General features: G+C 57.6%; 2 protein-coding genes across 13 annotated transcripts in view; one reads left to right on the forward strand and one right to left on the reverse strand.

The window, feature by feature from the left end:
- The window catches only part of UROS (uroporphyrinogen III synthase), a 35,891-nt gene extending 22,519 nt beyond the window's left edge, over positions 1 to 13,372 (forward strand). For 6 of the 9 annotated variants that reach the window (XM_072804922.1, XM_072804921.1, XM_072804919.1 and 3 more), the window contains 4 exons: positions 3,315 to 3,395; positions 4,348 to 4,433; positions 5,344 to 5,442; positions 9,111 to 9,301. In XM_072804922.1, the coding sequence (XP_072661023.1) occupies positions 3,315 to 3,395; positions 4,348 to 4,433; positions 5,344 to 5,442; positions 9,111 to 9,245 (401 nt within the window). In that variant the 3' untranslated portion in view covers positions 9,246 to 9,301. Of the gene's footprint in view, positions 1 to 3,314; positions 3,396 to 4,347; positions 4,434 to 5,343; positions 5,443 to 7,559; positions 7,769 to 8,401; positions 8,444 to 9,110; positions 9,302 to 11,542 lie in introns of those variants that run through there. The other 3 variants (XM_072804918.1, XM_072804923.1, XM_072804924.1) reach the window with 3 other exon arrangements.
- On the reverse strand, positions 915 to 15,806 carry LOC140620711 (uncharacterized). 4 transcript variants are annotated; one of them, XM_072804925.1, is made up of 6 exons: positions 15,239 to 15,806; positions 14,362 to 14,476; positions 13,465 to 13,955; positions 12,632 to 13,112; positions 11,726 to 11,894; positions 915 to 1,376 (listed from the first exon to the last, which is right to left on the reverse strand). In XM_072804925.1, exons 1-3 carry the CDS (start codon positions 15,478 to 15,480, stop codon positions 13,626 to 13,628), a joined length of 687 nt encoding a protein of 228 aa, XP_072661026.1. In that variant the 5' UTR covers positions 15,481 to 15,806; the 3' UTR covers positions 915 to 1,376; positions 11,726 to 11,894; positions 12,632 to 13,112; positions 13,465 to 13,625. The 4 variants fall into 4 exon arrangements, with proteins under 4 accessions (XP_072661026.1, XP_072661029.1, XP_072661028.1 ...); XM_072804928.1 differs by having other exon boundaries at positions 14,362 to 14,514; positions 15,239 to 15,726; XM_072804927.1 differs by lacking the exon at positions 915 to 1,376 and adding an exon at positions 11,304 to 11,477.
- Between the last annotated feature and the right edge of the window lie 1,362 nt (positions 15,807 to 17,168).

Below are 17,168 nucleotides of genomic sequence, written 5' to 3' on the forward strand. Positions count from 1 at the left end.
GTGCAGCCAGGCATCGAAAGCGGCTAAGAAGCCGAGGGCAGCTATGCTGGCGGCCCAGGGGTGGCCACTGTCCTAGGTGCCGCAGGGGCCTCAGGCCCACAGGATTATTTTGAGGGTCACCGAGCCTCACCTCTTCTGGGACGAGAAGAATGTCATGTGATTGGGTTTTTCCCCCAGCAGTTCATGGTGTGGGATGCATATGTTCCAGAATGATCCAACTCCAGGCTATTTCTAATGTTTTCAGGGGGTAATGGTCACCAGTAAACAGGAACAAAGCCCTTCTGTTTGAATGTAGAAATCACTGTAAACTGTAGAACGTGGCACTCCCTGGGGGATTAGGTGCCTTCATTTACGAAGACTAATGACTGGTTCTGTGGGCAGGATGTCAATTAGCTCCTTACTGGAATGGGTGGCTGCAGCCTGTTTCTGGGGCAGATGACCTGGCTGTACTCCCCACGGACGCACTAGTTCTAGAACGAGATGGAAGGAAATTGAGTCCTTCCTCACTATCAGGTGCAGAGCCATCAGGCCGGTGTGCTCCTTGCCCCGCATACGCAAGGCAGGGAGGATCCGGGTCACTCCTGAGATGTCACACTGGTGTTTTAATGAACCGACTCAAGGCTTGGAGGGGAGATAAGCACAGGCTGTGCCTTATCTCGGTGAAGACTGGGCTGCGTTCTTTGCAAAGCCTTTGTTACTTCTTCCAACTTATTACCAACACACCTATGTGTCCTGATAAATCTTTGTCAATTAGAATATCCAAATGAGGATTCTCCTTGGCTGCCAATAAGGACGCTCGCTCACCTTGGTTTTACCAAGGCATTAATGACTTTCTCCCCCAGCAAGCTCTGAAACTGGATTTTAAAAGCTAAGAATCTACTTCCAGTGTTTGGAGGAAACAGGACAATTCACAGTTACTGCTTATTTCTTTTACTTAACGCTTTTTTTTTATTATTATTAAAACTATGTGATAGATTTTTTTGGCGAGCACTTAAAACTATTAACTCATTTAATCTGATGGCTCATTGCTCTGATAGAAAACTCTCCCCTCCCAGGAGGTCTCCTCTAATGGAAAAGAAAGCAGCAAATAAATGGTAAAAGGGGGAATTACAACATCCTGCAAGAGGGGGTCAGCCTGAGTCAGATGGGGGAGTGCGTTTATTTGAAATGTCCCCCGGATTGGGGGCTGCCGACGGGCCACCCCTGCAGCTCAGCTCTTGCTCCCCTTGCCATCAGCCCCACTGTCTGGATTCTCAACCATGAGAATCTCAGCCTGCCCGGCCTGCTCCTCACAGCCCCGCCTGGGAGGCCGAAATCAGCCTGACAGCTGCTGGAGCTTTCCAACCACGCACGTGTCCTCCAGTGAAATGGCATTTCTAAAAAAAAAAAAAATCAGCCTTGTTACCTTAATTGCTACTGTGACTACTTACGGAGTCCCCCAGCCCCCTGCACAACCCTCTCCTGGGACTTTCAGCACCCTTGCTGGCCTCAGCCCCCACAGCCCCCCCCCACCCCCCAGGCCTCCTTCCTATTAAAGGAATGGGCAGCCTCTGAGCCCCGTGAGTCACCATTCTGGGTCTTCTCTGTCGGGTGAGACCCCTGCCAGGCCCCCATCTCTCCCTGTCATTCCGGGAAACCTCTCACACCTCTGCGGAATCAGCCAGCTTTAGCATTGACCTATTTAGCGTTGGCCTAATGGGGTTAAAAATCTGCAGGCAGCAAACTTATCCCCCAAAAAGAATGGGTTGCCTCTGACTTCTTGAAGGGGGTTAGGTCCCAGGAAGCACAGCTGTGGTAGATCTCCACTCTGCAGAAGAGGATCCTGCTGCGACATTTTCACATTTTCCTCCCTTTTCTGTTAGTGTGGAGGGTTTCCATGAAGTCAGCATGCGTGGCCTGGCTCTCCAGGGAGCAGTGCGGTGAGAAAAGACAGTCCTCTGTCCTGTGCCAGGACATGCGTGCTAAGCTCCCATCCCCCGAGTTAGTGGCCAGCAATCCGAGAATAAGCATGAGCAGCTCAGTGCTGTGCTAGACCTTCAGAAAGGTGCTTCAAAGGGCAGATTCTAGAATCTTCCGAAGGTCCCTTGCACACCCCGAGGGCTGGGCTTGCTGCAAAGGCAGGCCCTTGGTTTTCCTGATGGATTCTCGACGCTGCCCCGGAGCAGGGTCTGTGGGAGCAGCTTTGGCCCCTAGAATCCTGCACACCCCAGCACCCCACCCCCACCCCCCCACCCCCCCCCACACACACGGGAGGGACGCCTGGGCTCTGGTTAAGAAAACAGTGCCTAAACATGGCGTTGAAAATATGTTTCCAAGGATGGTGTCTACATCGCATGAAACATTTCCTCCCGCTGGAAAAGAGAAATCAGTGGGCATCTAGTTTGCATTTGAGTTTTTCCCAGTCCCTGGTGTCCTTCTACATCTATGCTGACGGTTACAGAGCAGCTTAAAGAACACATTCACCAGTGCATAGTTACTGAGTAACCTGGAGAAAAGAAGTCTCCAGTTGTTCCTGTGGGTGGGCTGGGCCTTGGGGGAGATGGTGCCAGACGAGAAGAGCTTCGTTCCTTCTTCTGCCTGCGGTCCCCAAAGAGGTGTTCAGAGATCTCAGGGATAGAGAAAAAAGCCTCCGTGCATGAGCAAAGCCATTACACCTTCTTCCAACTGATGGACGAATGCCCGGGGGGGGGCGGGGGGGTCTATCAAAATATTCACTTTGGGGAGGATTCGGACATGAGCCCCATCGGTTTTGTTGCATGGTACTGTCTCGGGTCAGCGTTCGGACTGCATGCCATCTTCATTCTGCAGAGAGCTTGGAGCTGAGCACACCCCCAGGTCTTCCGAGAGTGGAGATGGGGAGTGGGGTGAGAGGCAGGGCTGTTCCCAGCAGGCTGGGCCCCTACACGGCCACCCATCTGCCCCTCGGGCACTTGGCCGGGTGGCCGCTGTCCTGACGGGGACAGTAGACGCGCAGCTCGTCCCTGGGGTGGGTGGCTGCAGGGCCACGCGGGGCTGCCGTTTCCCTGCCGCGTCATGAGCGAGCCTGGCTCCAGCCAGCTCTCTGAAGTGCAGAGCCCCGTGCCCGCTCGTGTGGACCAGAGGGGCTGGAGGGGCCTGGGGGACAGCAGCCCCTGGCTTGCGGGGACGCCCGTTTTCTGAGCACCTTGCCTCAATGCCCTGTGATCTTTGTCCTGCAAGGTCAGCGCTTCCCTCCAACCCACCGACACTGGCGGCCCAGAGCTGCTCCACCCTGCACCCTGGCACACGCACCCCTTTCTTGAAAGCGTTGACAAAGTCGGGTTATTTATCTGCAGGGGAGTCACCAGCATTGCCTCTTCTGTTTCCCTGTGGAACCGTCAAAGGAGAAATCCTGCCCCAGATGCTCAAGGACAGAGGTGAGGACAGTGCACTGGCTCGTGGGCACTGCTTCCCCATCCGTCTCCCTCCCCCCCTCCAGGTTTGGGGTCAGCCGTGCGGAGTCCCGGGGGGAAGGCGGGTCACCCCTCATGGTCGCATTTGGTGTGGGGTGCAGCCTGCTGTCCTTCCCGTAGCCCTGCGCCCACAGGGTGTCACTGAGCCTTCGCCAAGAGTACAGGGGTGCTGCTGTGGAGGGACCCGGGGCCGGTCCCCGTGCAGAGGAAAGTCTCTGGATGGAGCCGGTGTCCAGGGCAGGCAGGGTCCCGCAGCTCAGCCACTGCCCCAGATGCCGGAGGGGCCACCCGCACACTGTCTCCTGTCACCCTCCCGTGGTGGTCTGGGAGCAGGGGTCGCCGGCAGGTGGGAGTACGAGCTTCAGGGTGAGACAGAGCCAGGCTGGAAATCTCCGTCTGCTGTTCAGCTGCTTGAGCGAGGGCAAGTCACACCTGCTGTACATGCCTGTCTCGTTGCCTGTGACATGGCTCTAACCACAGAAGCCGCCCCACGGGCTGTCCTGAGAGTGTGGAGCACGGGTCTAGCTCCCCCAGGGCAGGAAACCCAGGGCCCCGCAGCTGCTGTGTTCTCAGCCCCTCTGTCCTGAATGAAGGCCGTCACCCAGGACGACCTCAGACCCCGGAACTTTGCCCCCTGTATTAAAGCGGAGACTGTCTCCCCCGTGTTACCGTCGGTCTCCCACGCGCTACCAGGAATAATAGCAGAGGACAGGAGGCCGTAAGCTGAGGATCCCCGGCTACGGAGAGCCAGCCGGGCCGGCGTGCACTGTCTGCGCCTCAGCTCCCGGCAGCCTGTTCGGGGGCGTTGGCATGTCTGGCTTGTGGCGCTGGCCTGTCCGCACGAACTGCCCTGCAGCGTGGAGACCCCCTGCTCCCGGTGTGATAAAGCCTGCCTCTTGCTTTTGATTGTGTCCAGGGATTCCCATGGAAAGCATCACTGTCTATCAGAAGGTCCCACACCCGGGAATCCAAGTGAACCTCAACAGCTACTATGCTAAGCAGGTGCGTGGTGCTTCCAGGGAGAGCTCAGCAGGGCGGGCACCCGAGTGGCGGGGGCCTGGGGACGAGAGGCCCAAGCCTCTGTGCCTGTGCACCGTCCCCGGCTGTGTGACTTGCCGAGGCTCCATCTCTGGATCTGTGACATGGGGGTAGACCTCTCTCGTAGGGTTTGTGTAAGGATGAAAGGAGATGATAGGCACAAAGCCCTATGGATAGCACCCAGACCTAGTAAGCTGGGCAGCGGGGGGCCGTGGTGTGACTGTCCTTCATCATGTGGGGCCCCGGTGGAGCTGTGGGGGGAAGGGCGGCTGGGCCCCTGTTGCAAGTCTGCATTGAATTCGGGAGGCCACAGGGACCTCTGGAGGCTTCAGGCAGGAGGATGGGTGGCGCCTGTGTGAATTAAGGTTTTCACATCTATTCAGAGAGAGACCTCCCATCCCCCTCCTAGGACAGGCTTCTGAGGACCTTGCTGGTTGGACGTCCCGTTATTTAGTGCAAACCAAAACAAAAAGGCCATGTGGCCAGTCTGCCTTCTGTTTCCTCAGAAAGGATGCAGAGTTGACGGGGAGCCAGCGTGGGCTGCTGCCCTATGGATCGATGCCACTTTGGCCACATTAGCTGGTGGCACCGTCCGCTCAGCTGGGCATGCAGGGCCGTGGGGCCCTGTCCTCTGGTCGGCAGAGGGATGAGGACAGCGCCCAGCCTCCCCAGTGGCACCCTGCTCTCTGAACGGTGCCTCACCTGAACTCGGCCTCGGCCTCTAGGGAGCAGAGAAGGCCACGTCCACCAGGAACCCTCCTGGGGCTCCAGGGCTCATGGTGCCCGGTGTGTGTGGGGGTGGGTGGGGGTGGATTGGGGAACAGTCTCTCCCCTGGGCCTGTGGCCACAGACGCATCTTACTCTCTCCCTGCAGGGCATCCCGGCCAGCATCACATTTTTCAGTCCCTCTGGCCTTGCGTACAGCCTCAAGCATATTCAGGAGTTATCTGGTGACAACATTGATCGAATTAAGGTGAGGTATTCAGTGGGCTTTTGGTCTCTTCAGATTTTTAGAAATTCTTACTGATTGTCCTAGCATTTCCAAGGAAAGTCAGAGCACTCCTGACCTAGCAGACACCCTGACGTCAGCTCTGTAGCATTGGGAAGGCTGGGGTCCAGGATTCTCGAGCGCCACTTCCCGGCTGCTGCGCTTGGGCAAGTTAATTAACCCCTCTGAGCCTGTTTCCTCACTTGTGACATGAGGACGAGTATCCGTCTGTGGCCTTCATAGACATGTGGTCACCCCTTATCTGCGGGGAGTACATTCCAAGACCCTCAGATGGACGTCTGAAACCGTGGCTACTACCCAGTCCTAATGCGGTTGTTTTTTCCTTCATGTACATCCCTAGGATAACCATTAGGCACAGCAGGAGGTTAATAACAATAACTAGTAACAAAGCAGTTGTAACAAGGTCCCAGACTAACAGTTACGCGAACCCTCTCAAGAAATCTTAACAGCACTGCACTCACCCTGCTTTGTGGAGATGTGAGATGACGAGGAGCCTCTGTGATGAGATGAGGGGAAGTGAGTGATGTAGGCACGTGACGCAGCGTGAGGCTGCTACTGACCTGCTGCCCATACGTGAGGAGGAGGAGGAGGGTCATCTGCTTCCAGACTGTGGTTGACCGCGGGAAACTGAATCCGCGGACTGTGCAACCGTGAATAAGGGGGTGCTCCTGCGCAAGAAGCCGTGGATGGCGGTGGGCGGGGGGCTGCTGTGGACGGTCTTCTCTGATCGAGGAGTCTCCGGATTGGATGAGAATTCGGGTCAGTCCTTGGCTCAGAGCCTGGCACATGTGCCAGCATCCTTTCCCTGTTTTCCCATCTAAACATCTTGTAATTATCTATTCTAAAAGCCGTTCCCCTTTTTCATGTCTTTGAATTCAAAGGCTTGACATTCCCACTTGTTAGGGACTCCATTTGCTAGGAGTCCACAAGTAATGACAAGGCTTATGGGGCCTGTGATGGGCGGGCTCTTGAACTGGCTCCAGTGGGACCAAGGAGAGGGCGGAGGCGACCTGGGGGCCAGGACAGAGGCCGCCAGCACCGTGCCCATGCACATGGAGTGAGGACTCTTACCTTTTATTACAGGTGTGTCTCACTGCACACCTGCGGAGTCAGCACTGGTTCCCAGTTCTCCAGGTGGAGTACTGGGCTCAGAGAAGTTGTGTGTCTTGCCCTAGGTCACACAGGAGGAAGGGAGAGCCACAATCTGAACCCAGGAAGACAGATTCCACGTTGTTCGCCATGGTGATACATGAGCCATGGCCAGGTGACAGAGCATTTCCAGGCAGTATCTTGCAGAGTTCGCACACCAGTCCAGGGGTAGGACTCAAGCAAAATTGGGACTATTGTCCTTATTACAGTTGGAGAAACTGAGGCCCAGAGAGGTTAAATGACTTGCCAGAGTCATATGGTGAGTTCCTGGGAACCCCAGGATGGGCACGTAGGTCACTGGGGGAGAACAGAGCTAACTCTCAGGGTTGTAGGGATGAAGATGAGATCCTGAAGTGCTCGGGGTAGCGACTTTGGGGGTTGGGAGAAGGGGTGGTGCTGGGGCCGCTGCCTCACCTGGACACGGCAGCTGTGATGCGCCCGGCAGCCCGGTAACCCCGAGTCTACCCCCCATCTCTGCGGGTTTCCTACTCTGGGATCTCAGGACTGGCTTCCTTCGCTTACTGGAGTGTTTTCAAGGCTCACCCGTGCTGTGGCCTGTGTGAGGACTTGGCTCATTTTCACCGCCGTGGAATAGTCCATTCTGTGAATACATCACCGTCTCTATCTGTTCATCAGCTGATGGGCATTTGGGTCGTGTCCACTTTGGGGCTCTGAGCAGCAATGCTGAGGAGCCCCTGATGATAGTTTTTGTGTGGGCGCATGTTTTCATTTCTCTTGGGTATAACAAACCAAGGAGGCGGATTGCTGGCTTATGTGGTGCCTTGATGTTTAACTTTGGTAATTTTGAAGAATTACCAGACCGTCTTCCAGAGTGGCTGTGGCACTTGGCACTCCCACCAGCCAAGCCTGAGGGTTCTAGTTCCTCCACATCTTTACCAACATTTGTGATTTTTTTGTCTTCATGATCATAGTCGTTCCCGTGGCCATGAGGTCGTTGTGAGTTGGATGCCCCTAACGGCCGACGGCTCTGAGCATCTTTGCCTGTGCGTGTTGGGCGTTTCTGTATCTTCGTCCGAGAAGGGTCCGACCACATCCTTGCTGTGTGGCTTGTTGCTGCTGGGTTTCAGAGTTCTTTGTTCTGGATACAAATTCCTCATCAAATGTACGATTTACAGAAATCTTCCCCATCCCGTGAGTTGTCTTTTCACGTCGGTGATGGCGTCCATAGAAGCATGACAGGTTTTCCATTTTGGTAAAGACCCACGTATCTACCTTTTCTTTTGCTATTTGTGCCGTGAGTGGTGGATCTCAGAAACCCACTGCCTAATCCGAGGGCGTGAAGACTCATCGCTCTGTTTCTTCTACGTTTATGGGCTTACCACCTACATTTAGGTCTGCGGTCTGCTGCGATGTCTGTGTGTGCTGTGAGGTATGGGCTCAGCTCCATCTTGTCTTCAGAGAGTTTCTGGAGGAATGGCTGCATTACAGGGGGGTGGGGGGTCCTACAGGAGCTCAGGCCCCCGGTGGAGGTGCCAGCAGCCTCTGTCCTGTGGTTCTGACATGCCCCAGCGTGGGGGGCGTCAAGCTGCAGCGTCCTGAATTGTTCCCTGCGCCACACCCACCCAGGGAGGGCAGGCGGAGGGGGTGCTGGGTAAGGGTGTGCTGCCATCCTCACACACCTACTCCCGAGCAGGGGTGTGTGCACCCCAGTGTTGGCATGGGGGCAGCGTGAGTGCTCGCCCTGCCAAGCAGATCTCCTTACTCACCCCCCTGCTCGCCCTGCCAAGCAGGGGTAACGGTACCCCTTTTACAGGTGAGGAAACAGGATCAGAGGGGCTAATGACACCTCACCAGGGCCCCAGGTGAGGCTCCACATGTGACCCAACAGACATGCGATGTTCTGAGAGAGGCATCCTGCTGACAAGGCTCGTGCCACTGGAGCAACAGTGCTCCCAGCAGCTCTGCAGGCCGCTGAGCATCTCTGTGCCAGGCCCCCAGCCAGGTGGTTGCTCACCTGGCCCCCATGTGACCCTCACAGGGGAAAACTAGTAAGCTTTGTTTTAGAGATGAAGGGACGGAGGCCCAGAGATGAAGGGTCACTTGCTAAGGCCACTACCCTGGGAGCTAGGATGTGACCCTGACCCTCTGGCTCCAGGGCCCGCTCTCTGTTGCTGCTGCGTTTCCTGGGGGTGGGGGTGCAGCCAAGGCCCCTGCCACGCCCAGAGCACCTTTCACACTTTGCTGCCTACTTGGCTTGCCACCCCACCCCCCGCCTGCCCTTCCCAGGGCAGAACCATGGGCCACTATGGCTGGTGGAGATGCAGCCAGGCCGGCGGGCAGGGGTGCTGGGGCCTGGCGCCCCTGCCCTGCACCCGAGCTGCAGGCTGGCGGGGAGGCTGTGATGAGCTCATGCGGGCAAAGGCATTTTGAGGGCATAGGAAGGGCGACCGCGCGTGCCAGGAGCTCCCACGCCAGCGGCCCGGCAGGTGCACTGACGCTCCCCTCTCCCCTCTCCCCTGCAGTTCGCCGCCATCGGCCCCAGCACGGCCCGCGCACTGGCCGCCCAGGGCCTGCCCGTGAGCTGCACGGCTGAGAGCCCCACGCCGCAGGGCCTGGCCACGGGCCTCCGCTTGGCACTGGAGGCCCCGCGCTGCTGAGTCCCCGCTGGCAGCGGGAAGAAAACCAAATAAACCGCCCTGGCTCCTCACGCTGAGTGTGTTGTCACTTGCTGTGTAGTGTTTTCTGTGCAAAGCTGCGTTTGCGGAGGAAATGGATGTGCCCACGTCCTGAGAAGCGCCAAACCTGATATGATAAAATCTGCTGCGTGGGAAGTAGTTGTATTCGTGCTCCAAATAGGAGCTTCCAGGTCCTGCTTTGTGAGCTGTGGACAACTGCCATTCAAATAAGGAGAGCCCCTCCTTCCTTCCTTCAGAAAGAAAACACAGCCTCGGCCAGCCGGGGCGTCCAAGAGGCAGGAGGTTTGTTCACGGAGAAGGGGTTCATCTGCAGAGGGCGGGCCCTGCACACAGGCTCTGGAAATCTGGCCCCAAACTTTATTTCTGCTTTTACAGTCCTGGCCTGGAACTTGGGCTGGGTGGAATGAAAGCACCACCCAAAGTCCATCTTTCAGTCACGTGAGCTGGTGGCAGGAGAGGGGACTGTATCACCGGCACGAGCGGAATCCTGGGGTGGGGGGTTCCATTGAGCAATCCGTGGGTGCCAGGCCCTGCGCACAGGGCTCTGTCTCTCCGCCCCATCCCTCTTGACGCCCTGACTGCGATCCCCATGTCTCTGGGGAGGAAACAGACTCCGGGCTTTACGAAAGGCCTGGCTCGGGGTCCCACAGCGAGGGAGCCACCAGCCAGGACGCTCTCAAAGGGCCGAGGGAACAGAAGCACAGCGCAGAGGCCCAGACTGGTCGGGCGCCTAAGCCGCCTCCCCTCGAAGTGACCTCAGTAGAACAGTAAGAACCTGGCAAGAATTAGTGGTGTGACCTGAACAGAAACTGCGGGGACTGTGATGGCCCCGAATCTTGGTCTGTGGTCACGCTTCTGCATATGGGTCAGAATCTCTCCCGCCACTTCCTTCTGATCTAAAAGTCAAGTCTGGATTGATGAGTTGAGTTTCAAACCCCTGCCGTTCCCAAGGAGCCTTTTTCTGCTGGAGCCACCTTGCCTGATCCTGGGGAAGAGGCTGGCCCCAAGCAGCACACACTGAGGCAGGCAGTGCCCTCCCCCAGGGCCCCCACGGCCAAGGAGCCCAGAGGCCAGGCCCCGGTGTGCCCCCTGGGGGCCACTCTGCTGCACCCATGCAAACACCCGCAGCCGCCCAGAAGCTGTGCCAGCCCCGCCAAGGTGGCTGGAGCCGGGTCTCAAGGCCGGCCTCAGGACCGAATGTCGCCACCTGGACCACAGAGGGCTAACCTAGCCTTAACTTCCGCAGGCTACCGCGTAAGGAGCACGCCAGCTGTGCCACCCTGGGCTGTCGTGTGGGGCTGGCAGCTCCTGGGCTGGGCAGGGCAGTCCCCTGACCATGCGCCTGCAGGTCAGAGCTGGGCCGGATTGCTACAGATTAAACCACCAAACTACCGCACTGCCTCTGACCCGCCTGCTGCCCGCTGTGCCGGGTGCACACGGCCCCGGGGGCCATCACCCCCCACACTCCTGTGAAGTGGCCACATACGAGCCCCCACTGAGGTACGTACGGGGGAGGAGAGGAAGCAGCCCTTCCCCAGCGGCCCAAAGCAGCCTGGGCTTCTTTGTTGGGGACAGGGAGCAAGTGACGGGTCCTGAGGGTTCAGGAAGCCCAGGAGGAGGGGTTGGGGTTAAACTCAAGAGTCCCGGTTTCTCTGTCACCCAGAGTCACTCCTGTCTTCTGAGTTGCCATGTCCCCATCTGTCAAGAGGGTTTGAGCTACCATTTCCTGGGTGTGAGCCCTGCAACTCAGAAAACTACTTGTGGAACGCTCTGAAGCCCCCTCAAGCTCTGGATGGAGAGCTTATGCTGGTGGTTCATAGAGGGTCGCATAGTCTCAGCAAATAATGCTCAGCATTTATCCGCCACACCTGAGGTTAGAGGTCTATCTGGTGGGAAGTGCTGCTGGAATGCAAAGGCGTCCTGAGGCCCTGAGTCCTAAGTACCTGGCATCAGACTCAGCGCTCCTCCTGCCCTGAGGGGCTGCAGACACTTGGAAAGAACAGTCAGGAGGCCACTGGGGTCAGCATAGCAGCCTGTATTTCACACAACAGCACTGTGTCCGGGAGACACGGGGGAGGCCGTGTCTCCTCGGACGACAATTACCATAGCACAGTGGGGAGCTGGAGCAGAGTCTCAGGATGGCCTTCTTCTAAACCAAGTCACTTGCCTTTTGCGTCGATGTCATTGACTGTCCTATTTCCCTTCGGAGATTTTATAACAAGCATTAGATTTCTTTTCGTTTTTCTTTTCTCAACCAGGCTCCACGCCCAGCATGGAGCCCAACATGGGGCTTGAAGCCCTTGACCCTGAGATCAAGAGTCAGACACCTCACCGAATGAGCCACCCAGGCGCCCCAGATTTCTTTTTTTTTTTTTAAGCCCATTTCTTACAAGTGTCCAGAGGTTCTCAGCTGAGCAAATCACACCACCGGTCATACGTACCTCTCTGCCCACCAGCCGTTCCCCTTCACTGGAATATACTGAACACTTGGCAGCAGAGACGGAGGACACAGCACATCAGCAACCACGCGATAATCAGTAAGAGGCAGCCAATGATAATCAAAATCTCCAGGTCGATGGCGATCATAATCTCAAAGCATGTCACACGCACCTGGGCGGAGGAGTGCAGGCAGGCAGTGAACGTGGCCCCCCTCCCCTCCCAGCCCCCTCAGCACGCTTCCTTCAGTGGGGGACCCGGGAACCCCCAAACCCCAGCCCGTCTATGTGTAAAGCACGTTCCTGGGAAGGCCCAGGAGCCAAGGCTGGCAGTGGGGGCAAAGGGCTTCTCTGTGCATGAAAAGCAACTGAAATGCAAACTCCAGAGAAAAGGAAATGAGAAGAGGAAAGAGCGCGAAGAATCTTTTCCCCCTTTCACAGCAGCAGCAGCGGTGAGCGGCTCTAAGTCCCAGGCACACAGGCCGCCCTTGTGCAAGCAGCTTCCCAGACACCTGGGCCTCCTGAGATCCACGGTTTCCAGAGCCCGAACGGACCCCTCGCTGTGCATCAGGCTCTGCAATCCCCCGTGGGAATAATTGAGGGAAAGTCTTCTACAAAATGTCCTGCTGCATGGGGCTGAGAATGTGCAAACTCATCTCGTAAAGGACTAAATGACACGTACTTGAGGGGGAAAGACAGTTTTCAGTCCTCTCAGGACCCAGACACCTGGATCACGCCATCTCAGCAGATTCCGGAAGCCCCCAGCCAGAGGGTTCCCCAAGCTCAGAGAGGAGGCGTGCCCTGCGCAGACCAGAACCGGCCCTATCCCCCCACCCCCCGTATTGTAGATCACACGCTTTTCGCTGCCATTTTTCCTCCTAAATTAACTGATTTCCGTAAAATCCAATTTACCTGCAGTACGAAATTTGGTTCATCAAACACTGGGAGCCTTGCAAAGCCAGTCAGTCTGCTCAGAGGCTTTGAAATAACCGGGGAGAGGAACAGTTGGAGAGAAGAGGGAACGATCCCCGAGTCCGGCTGCCCCCGGCCGCCTGAGGCCAAGCACACGACACAGGGACGAGGGACGACGCGAGGGAGGAAGGCCCTCCGTCATGAAGCCCTCACAGGTCCCACTGTCCTCTTCACGGGCGTCACCCACGTTTGAAGACCTGACCCTCAGGAGCACCGTCTTCGGCCAGAGTCGCGGATGGGACCGGCGCCGACTGCTCTTCCAGACCTAGCGGAACCCGGTCTGTGTGACATCAGCCGCCGGGCCCCGCGCCCACCAGAGTTCTCAATTCTTTCCGCGTCCGGAATGTTGGCCTCCCAGGAAGCAGAGCGCCTACCTGGGGTCTTGGGCGACTTTGTTCTCAATGTCGTACCGGGCAGGTTTCTGTTTCCCCAGGAGAAAACACTTAGGATTTATCTTCTCATCAAAACACAGTCAGAGGGATGCTTGGGGCAGGGGTGGGGTGGGGTGGGGGGGTCAGTCGGTGAAGAGTCAGCCTTGGGCTCAGGTCAGGATCCCGAGGTCCTGGGATCGAGTCCTGCATCGGGCTCCCTGCTCTGCGGGGAGTCTCCCTCTTCCTCTGCCCCTCGCCCCTGCTTGTGCCCTCTCTCTCTCTCTCAAATAAATAAAATTTTAAAACACCACACCGTTTGAGATTGCAATTAAAAAAAAAAAAAAGAAAGAAACCCCAGTCATGCGGGAAGGTGAACAATGCCCTTACACCTGCCAGTCGCACCTGGCTCTGTCCACACGGCGCGGCTCTATGTATCCAGTTATTCAGATGTCTGTCCACGACGTATCGGGACGCTATGTTGGTAAGTACAGCTGACGAGCTGACGCACACGTACACTGACACGGGATCGACCGGTGTCAGCGTGACCTGTACATTTATACACATCACACCCGCTGACACGTGGCTCCGACACGTACGTACGCCAGGTGTGACTCGGCGCAGTGGGAAGACACCAGCGTGGGGCCCTGGTGGCGGCGGGCGTCTGGGCAGCGGTGCAGCCCGCCTGCCAAGCCGGCTCTGGCGACGAGGGCTGATCGCGCGGGAGTCCAGGTCCAGGCGCAGCGCAGGCCCCCCCGGCTCTGCGTGAACGTCACGAGCCACCGTCCTGCGGGAAGTCCTAGGTGCTGCACGCCGCTGGGTGCCCACCTCCCTCGCCTGGTTTCACAGTGAGTTCCCCGGATGGGCCTTCCACTCCGAGGCTGGCTTCGAAGATACTAGAGGACGAGGCCGGAGTCGAGAATGTGACCTCTGTCCGGGCACACGGGACCCGGCCAGAGGGCTGTCGCGATGGTGGTACGCCCTGCGCGCCCCCCGACAGTCTACCGGGTCCAGACCCGCGCTAACACATTGCCGCACGGGATCGAGAGGGTGCGGCGGTGCGTGTGTGCACAGAGCGCAGAGTGAGGGGTGCCAGGGGAAGGGTGAGGGATCCACGCCCTGAGCCCCGGGTGCCCCCCTCCCCCCACCATCCACAGCCCGTGTTCGGGGGACTAGGGGAGCACGTCCGTAGGAGGCAGGTGGGAGTGGGGGCCTGCGGACACAGCCGAGGCTGGGCGGCCCTCGGTCATCAGAACGGCCCTGCTGGGGAAGGTCATCGAGAAGCCGCGCCCACCGACTGACCCGGGAGCTGGACCCAGGCGGTCCTTGGATGTGGGCGCTGCTCTGCCTGCACTTCCCGCTCCCAGAGGCTGTTCCAGGGACGTGGCCTCGACAGGTGACGTGGTGTTGAAAACACCTGCACAGAACGAAGCGACCCAAACAGTGACACTAATTCTGTGGAAGACACAACGGATAAAAGGGGCGCGTTAGGCCGAGAGCATCTCCGACGGGCGCACGGGACGCCCCCCGCAGCCCCGGGAAACAGCCAGGGAAGATAAAACACGATGAAATCCGAGAGGGAGACTGTCGGGGCGCCTGGGGGGCTCAGCCGTTGAGCGCCGGCCTTGGGCCCAGGGCGTGATCCCGGGGTCCCGGGATCGAGTCCCACATCGGGCTTCCTGCAGGGAACCTGCTTCTCCCTCTGCCTCTGCCCGTAGCCCCTGCTCCGGCTCTCTCTCCCTTTCTGCCTCTCTCTCTCAAATACAATATTTCTTAAAAAAAAAAAAAAGAGAGAGAGAGAGAGACTCGTAATCATAGGAAACAAACAGGGCCGCTGCAGTGGGGGAGATGGGGTAACGGGGTGAGGGCATGAAGGAGGGCACATGACGTCATGAGCACTGGGTGTTCTCTAAGACTGACGAGTCACCTCTACCTCTGAAACTAGTAATACACCAGACGTTAAGTGAATTTACATTTAAAAAAGACCCCCCCCCCCCAGGAAAACACACAGTTTATGTGACTCGGCCCAGGTAGGGCCTCTTGATAAACTTCCAAGATCCATCTGGCAGGCGGGTGCGGGGACCCGTTACCCCTGGACAGTCCTGGGAGGGTTTCGAGTACACAGGCCCCCCCACTCCATAGTCATGCCCCCCACACCCCCGCTCGCTCGTGTCCCCACCTGGTACGTGGCCGCCCCTGCCATCTGTGAGCCGACAGGAACCGAGCGGGGCTGTGCGGGTAGCCTGACAGGTGTCCCGGCTCCCCGTGGGCACAACCCCCTGATGTCACCGGGGCTGGCCTTGCCACGGCAGCACCGGTGTGAGGACAAGCACCTGCTCCAGGGCCCTCACTGGGAACGGGTCCCCCGGAACAGCCTGGAACTGTGCCCTGCTCGGGAACCCCAATATCCTGGAGCCCCATGAGGGGTCTCAGGGTACAGGGCCGTCAGACCAACCTGGCACAGAAGGGCTGCTGGGGCCTGCAGGAGGGACTGCCCGGCCAGAGGGGGCCATCGGCACCTGCCTCTGGGCCGCACCCCCTTTTTATCGCTCTTCCATAGAGCAGCTGGGAAGATTCTTTTACGTCTCTGTATCTAAGTAATCTCTACACCCAACGTGGGGCTCACACAACCCTGAGATCGAGAGTCACCTGCTCCTCTGAGCCAGTCAGGCGCCCCAGGAGGATCCTTTATTTTTTTTTATTTTTTTATTTTTATTTTTTTTATTTTGAAATATTTTATTTACTTATTCATGAGAGACACAGAGACACAGGCAGAGGAAGAAGCAGGCTACATGCAGGAAGTCTGATGTGGGACTCGATCCCGGGATTCCAGGATCATGCCCCAGGCCAAAGGCAGGTGCTAAACCATTGAGCCACCCAGGGATCCCCAGGAGGATCCTTTAAATAATGAATCCATAAAGTCACTCTCCTCAAAAAATCCCCATGAACTTAGGGTAGAATCCAAATTATCTGACCTCCGGGTCCATCACCTTCCCATCACCCTCTTTCCTATCCTCCCCTCCCCCTCCTTCCCCCTCTCCGACATCCACGGCACTGCCAGGTGCGGGGCCCGCCTCAGGGCCTTTGCACGTGTCCTTTCCTTTGCCCACACCACCCATGAATCCCCAATCACGGGTGACGGTATCCCTCGTACTTTTCTTCCATTGCTTCCATTTCACCTTTGCGAGAGGTGAACCTCTCGCAAATATTCACGGCCACCTGAATATTGACTGCCTGTCACTATTTGAATCTTTCATCATTGTTTTGTTTACTGTCCGCCTCCTCCACTTAAGGGCAAAGAATGAGTCCATCACGTTCAGTTCCCTACTCCCTGTCCCCAGGAGAACAAGGACTGTGCTGAATGAGCAGGTGAAGGACGGCGCCCCACACCCGCACCTGTGCTGCTGTCAGACCCGCGGCCTCGCACTCCCAGCTCTCCCCTGCAGCGGTGGTGCCTGGAGGGCCTTCCTCCCTTCCCTCAGGCTCCTGGACGTGACCAGTGACAAATTGCAGGCGGCTGAGCCTGGCCCCGCCTAGTCTTCTTCCCTGCCCCCCCCCCTCCTTTCCCAGAGACTCGTTCGTGCGGGGCGGTTCTAGAACTTCAGGGGACTCTAGTTGAACCTCATGGAAAACTCCTGGCCCGCAGACTAGGACAAGCCATTAGCTCGGATGATAAACGCCTACATTCAGGAACCCAGAAGGGTGCCCAGGACCGCCCACGGGGTTTTAGGTAACAGGATAGAGGACACGATGTCTATGAAGGTGGCCGGACACAAACACTGCCCGGGCACCTGCGAGCGCGTTCACCTGAGTGTCAGCACCTGAATCACTGGATTTCCTCCTTGATCCTCAGTACTTTTAAAATCCTTATTTTCCTAGATTATTCCTTTTATAAAAAGAAACAAAAACAAAAGATCAGAGAAAAAAACCCCGCACCCCAGCTAACCTAGGAAGAAAGTGGACGCAGGCTGCGAGCCCACTGCGGTCCGGGGGTAAGGGCGCAGGGTTGCTAGGGGCGAGGCTGGGGCCTTGGGCGGGGGGGGGGGGGGGGGGGGGAGCCGCAGCCCCCCCACCCCGTCCCCCACCCCCAGCCCCCCCACCCCGCCCCG

Source organism: Canis lupus, chromosome 29 (assembly GCF_048164855.1).
Source record: "Canis lupus baileyi chromosome 29, mCanLup2.hap1, whole genome shotgun sequence".
In the NCBI taxonomy this organism is placed as follows: Eukaryota; Metazoa; Chordata; class Mammalia; order Carnivora; family Canidae; genus Canis; species Canis lupus.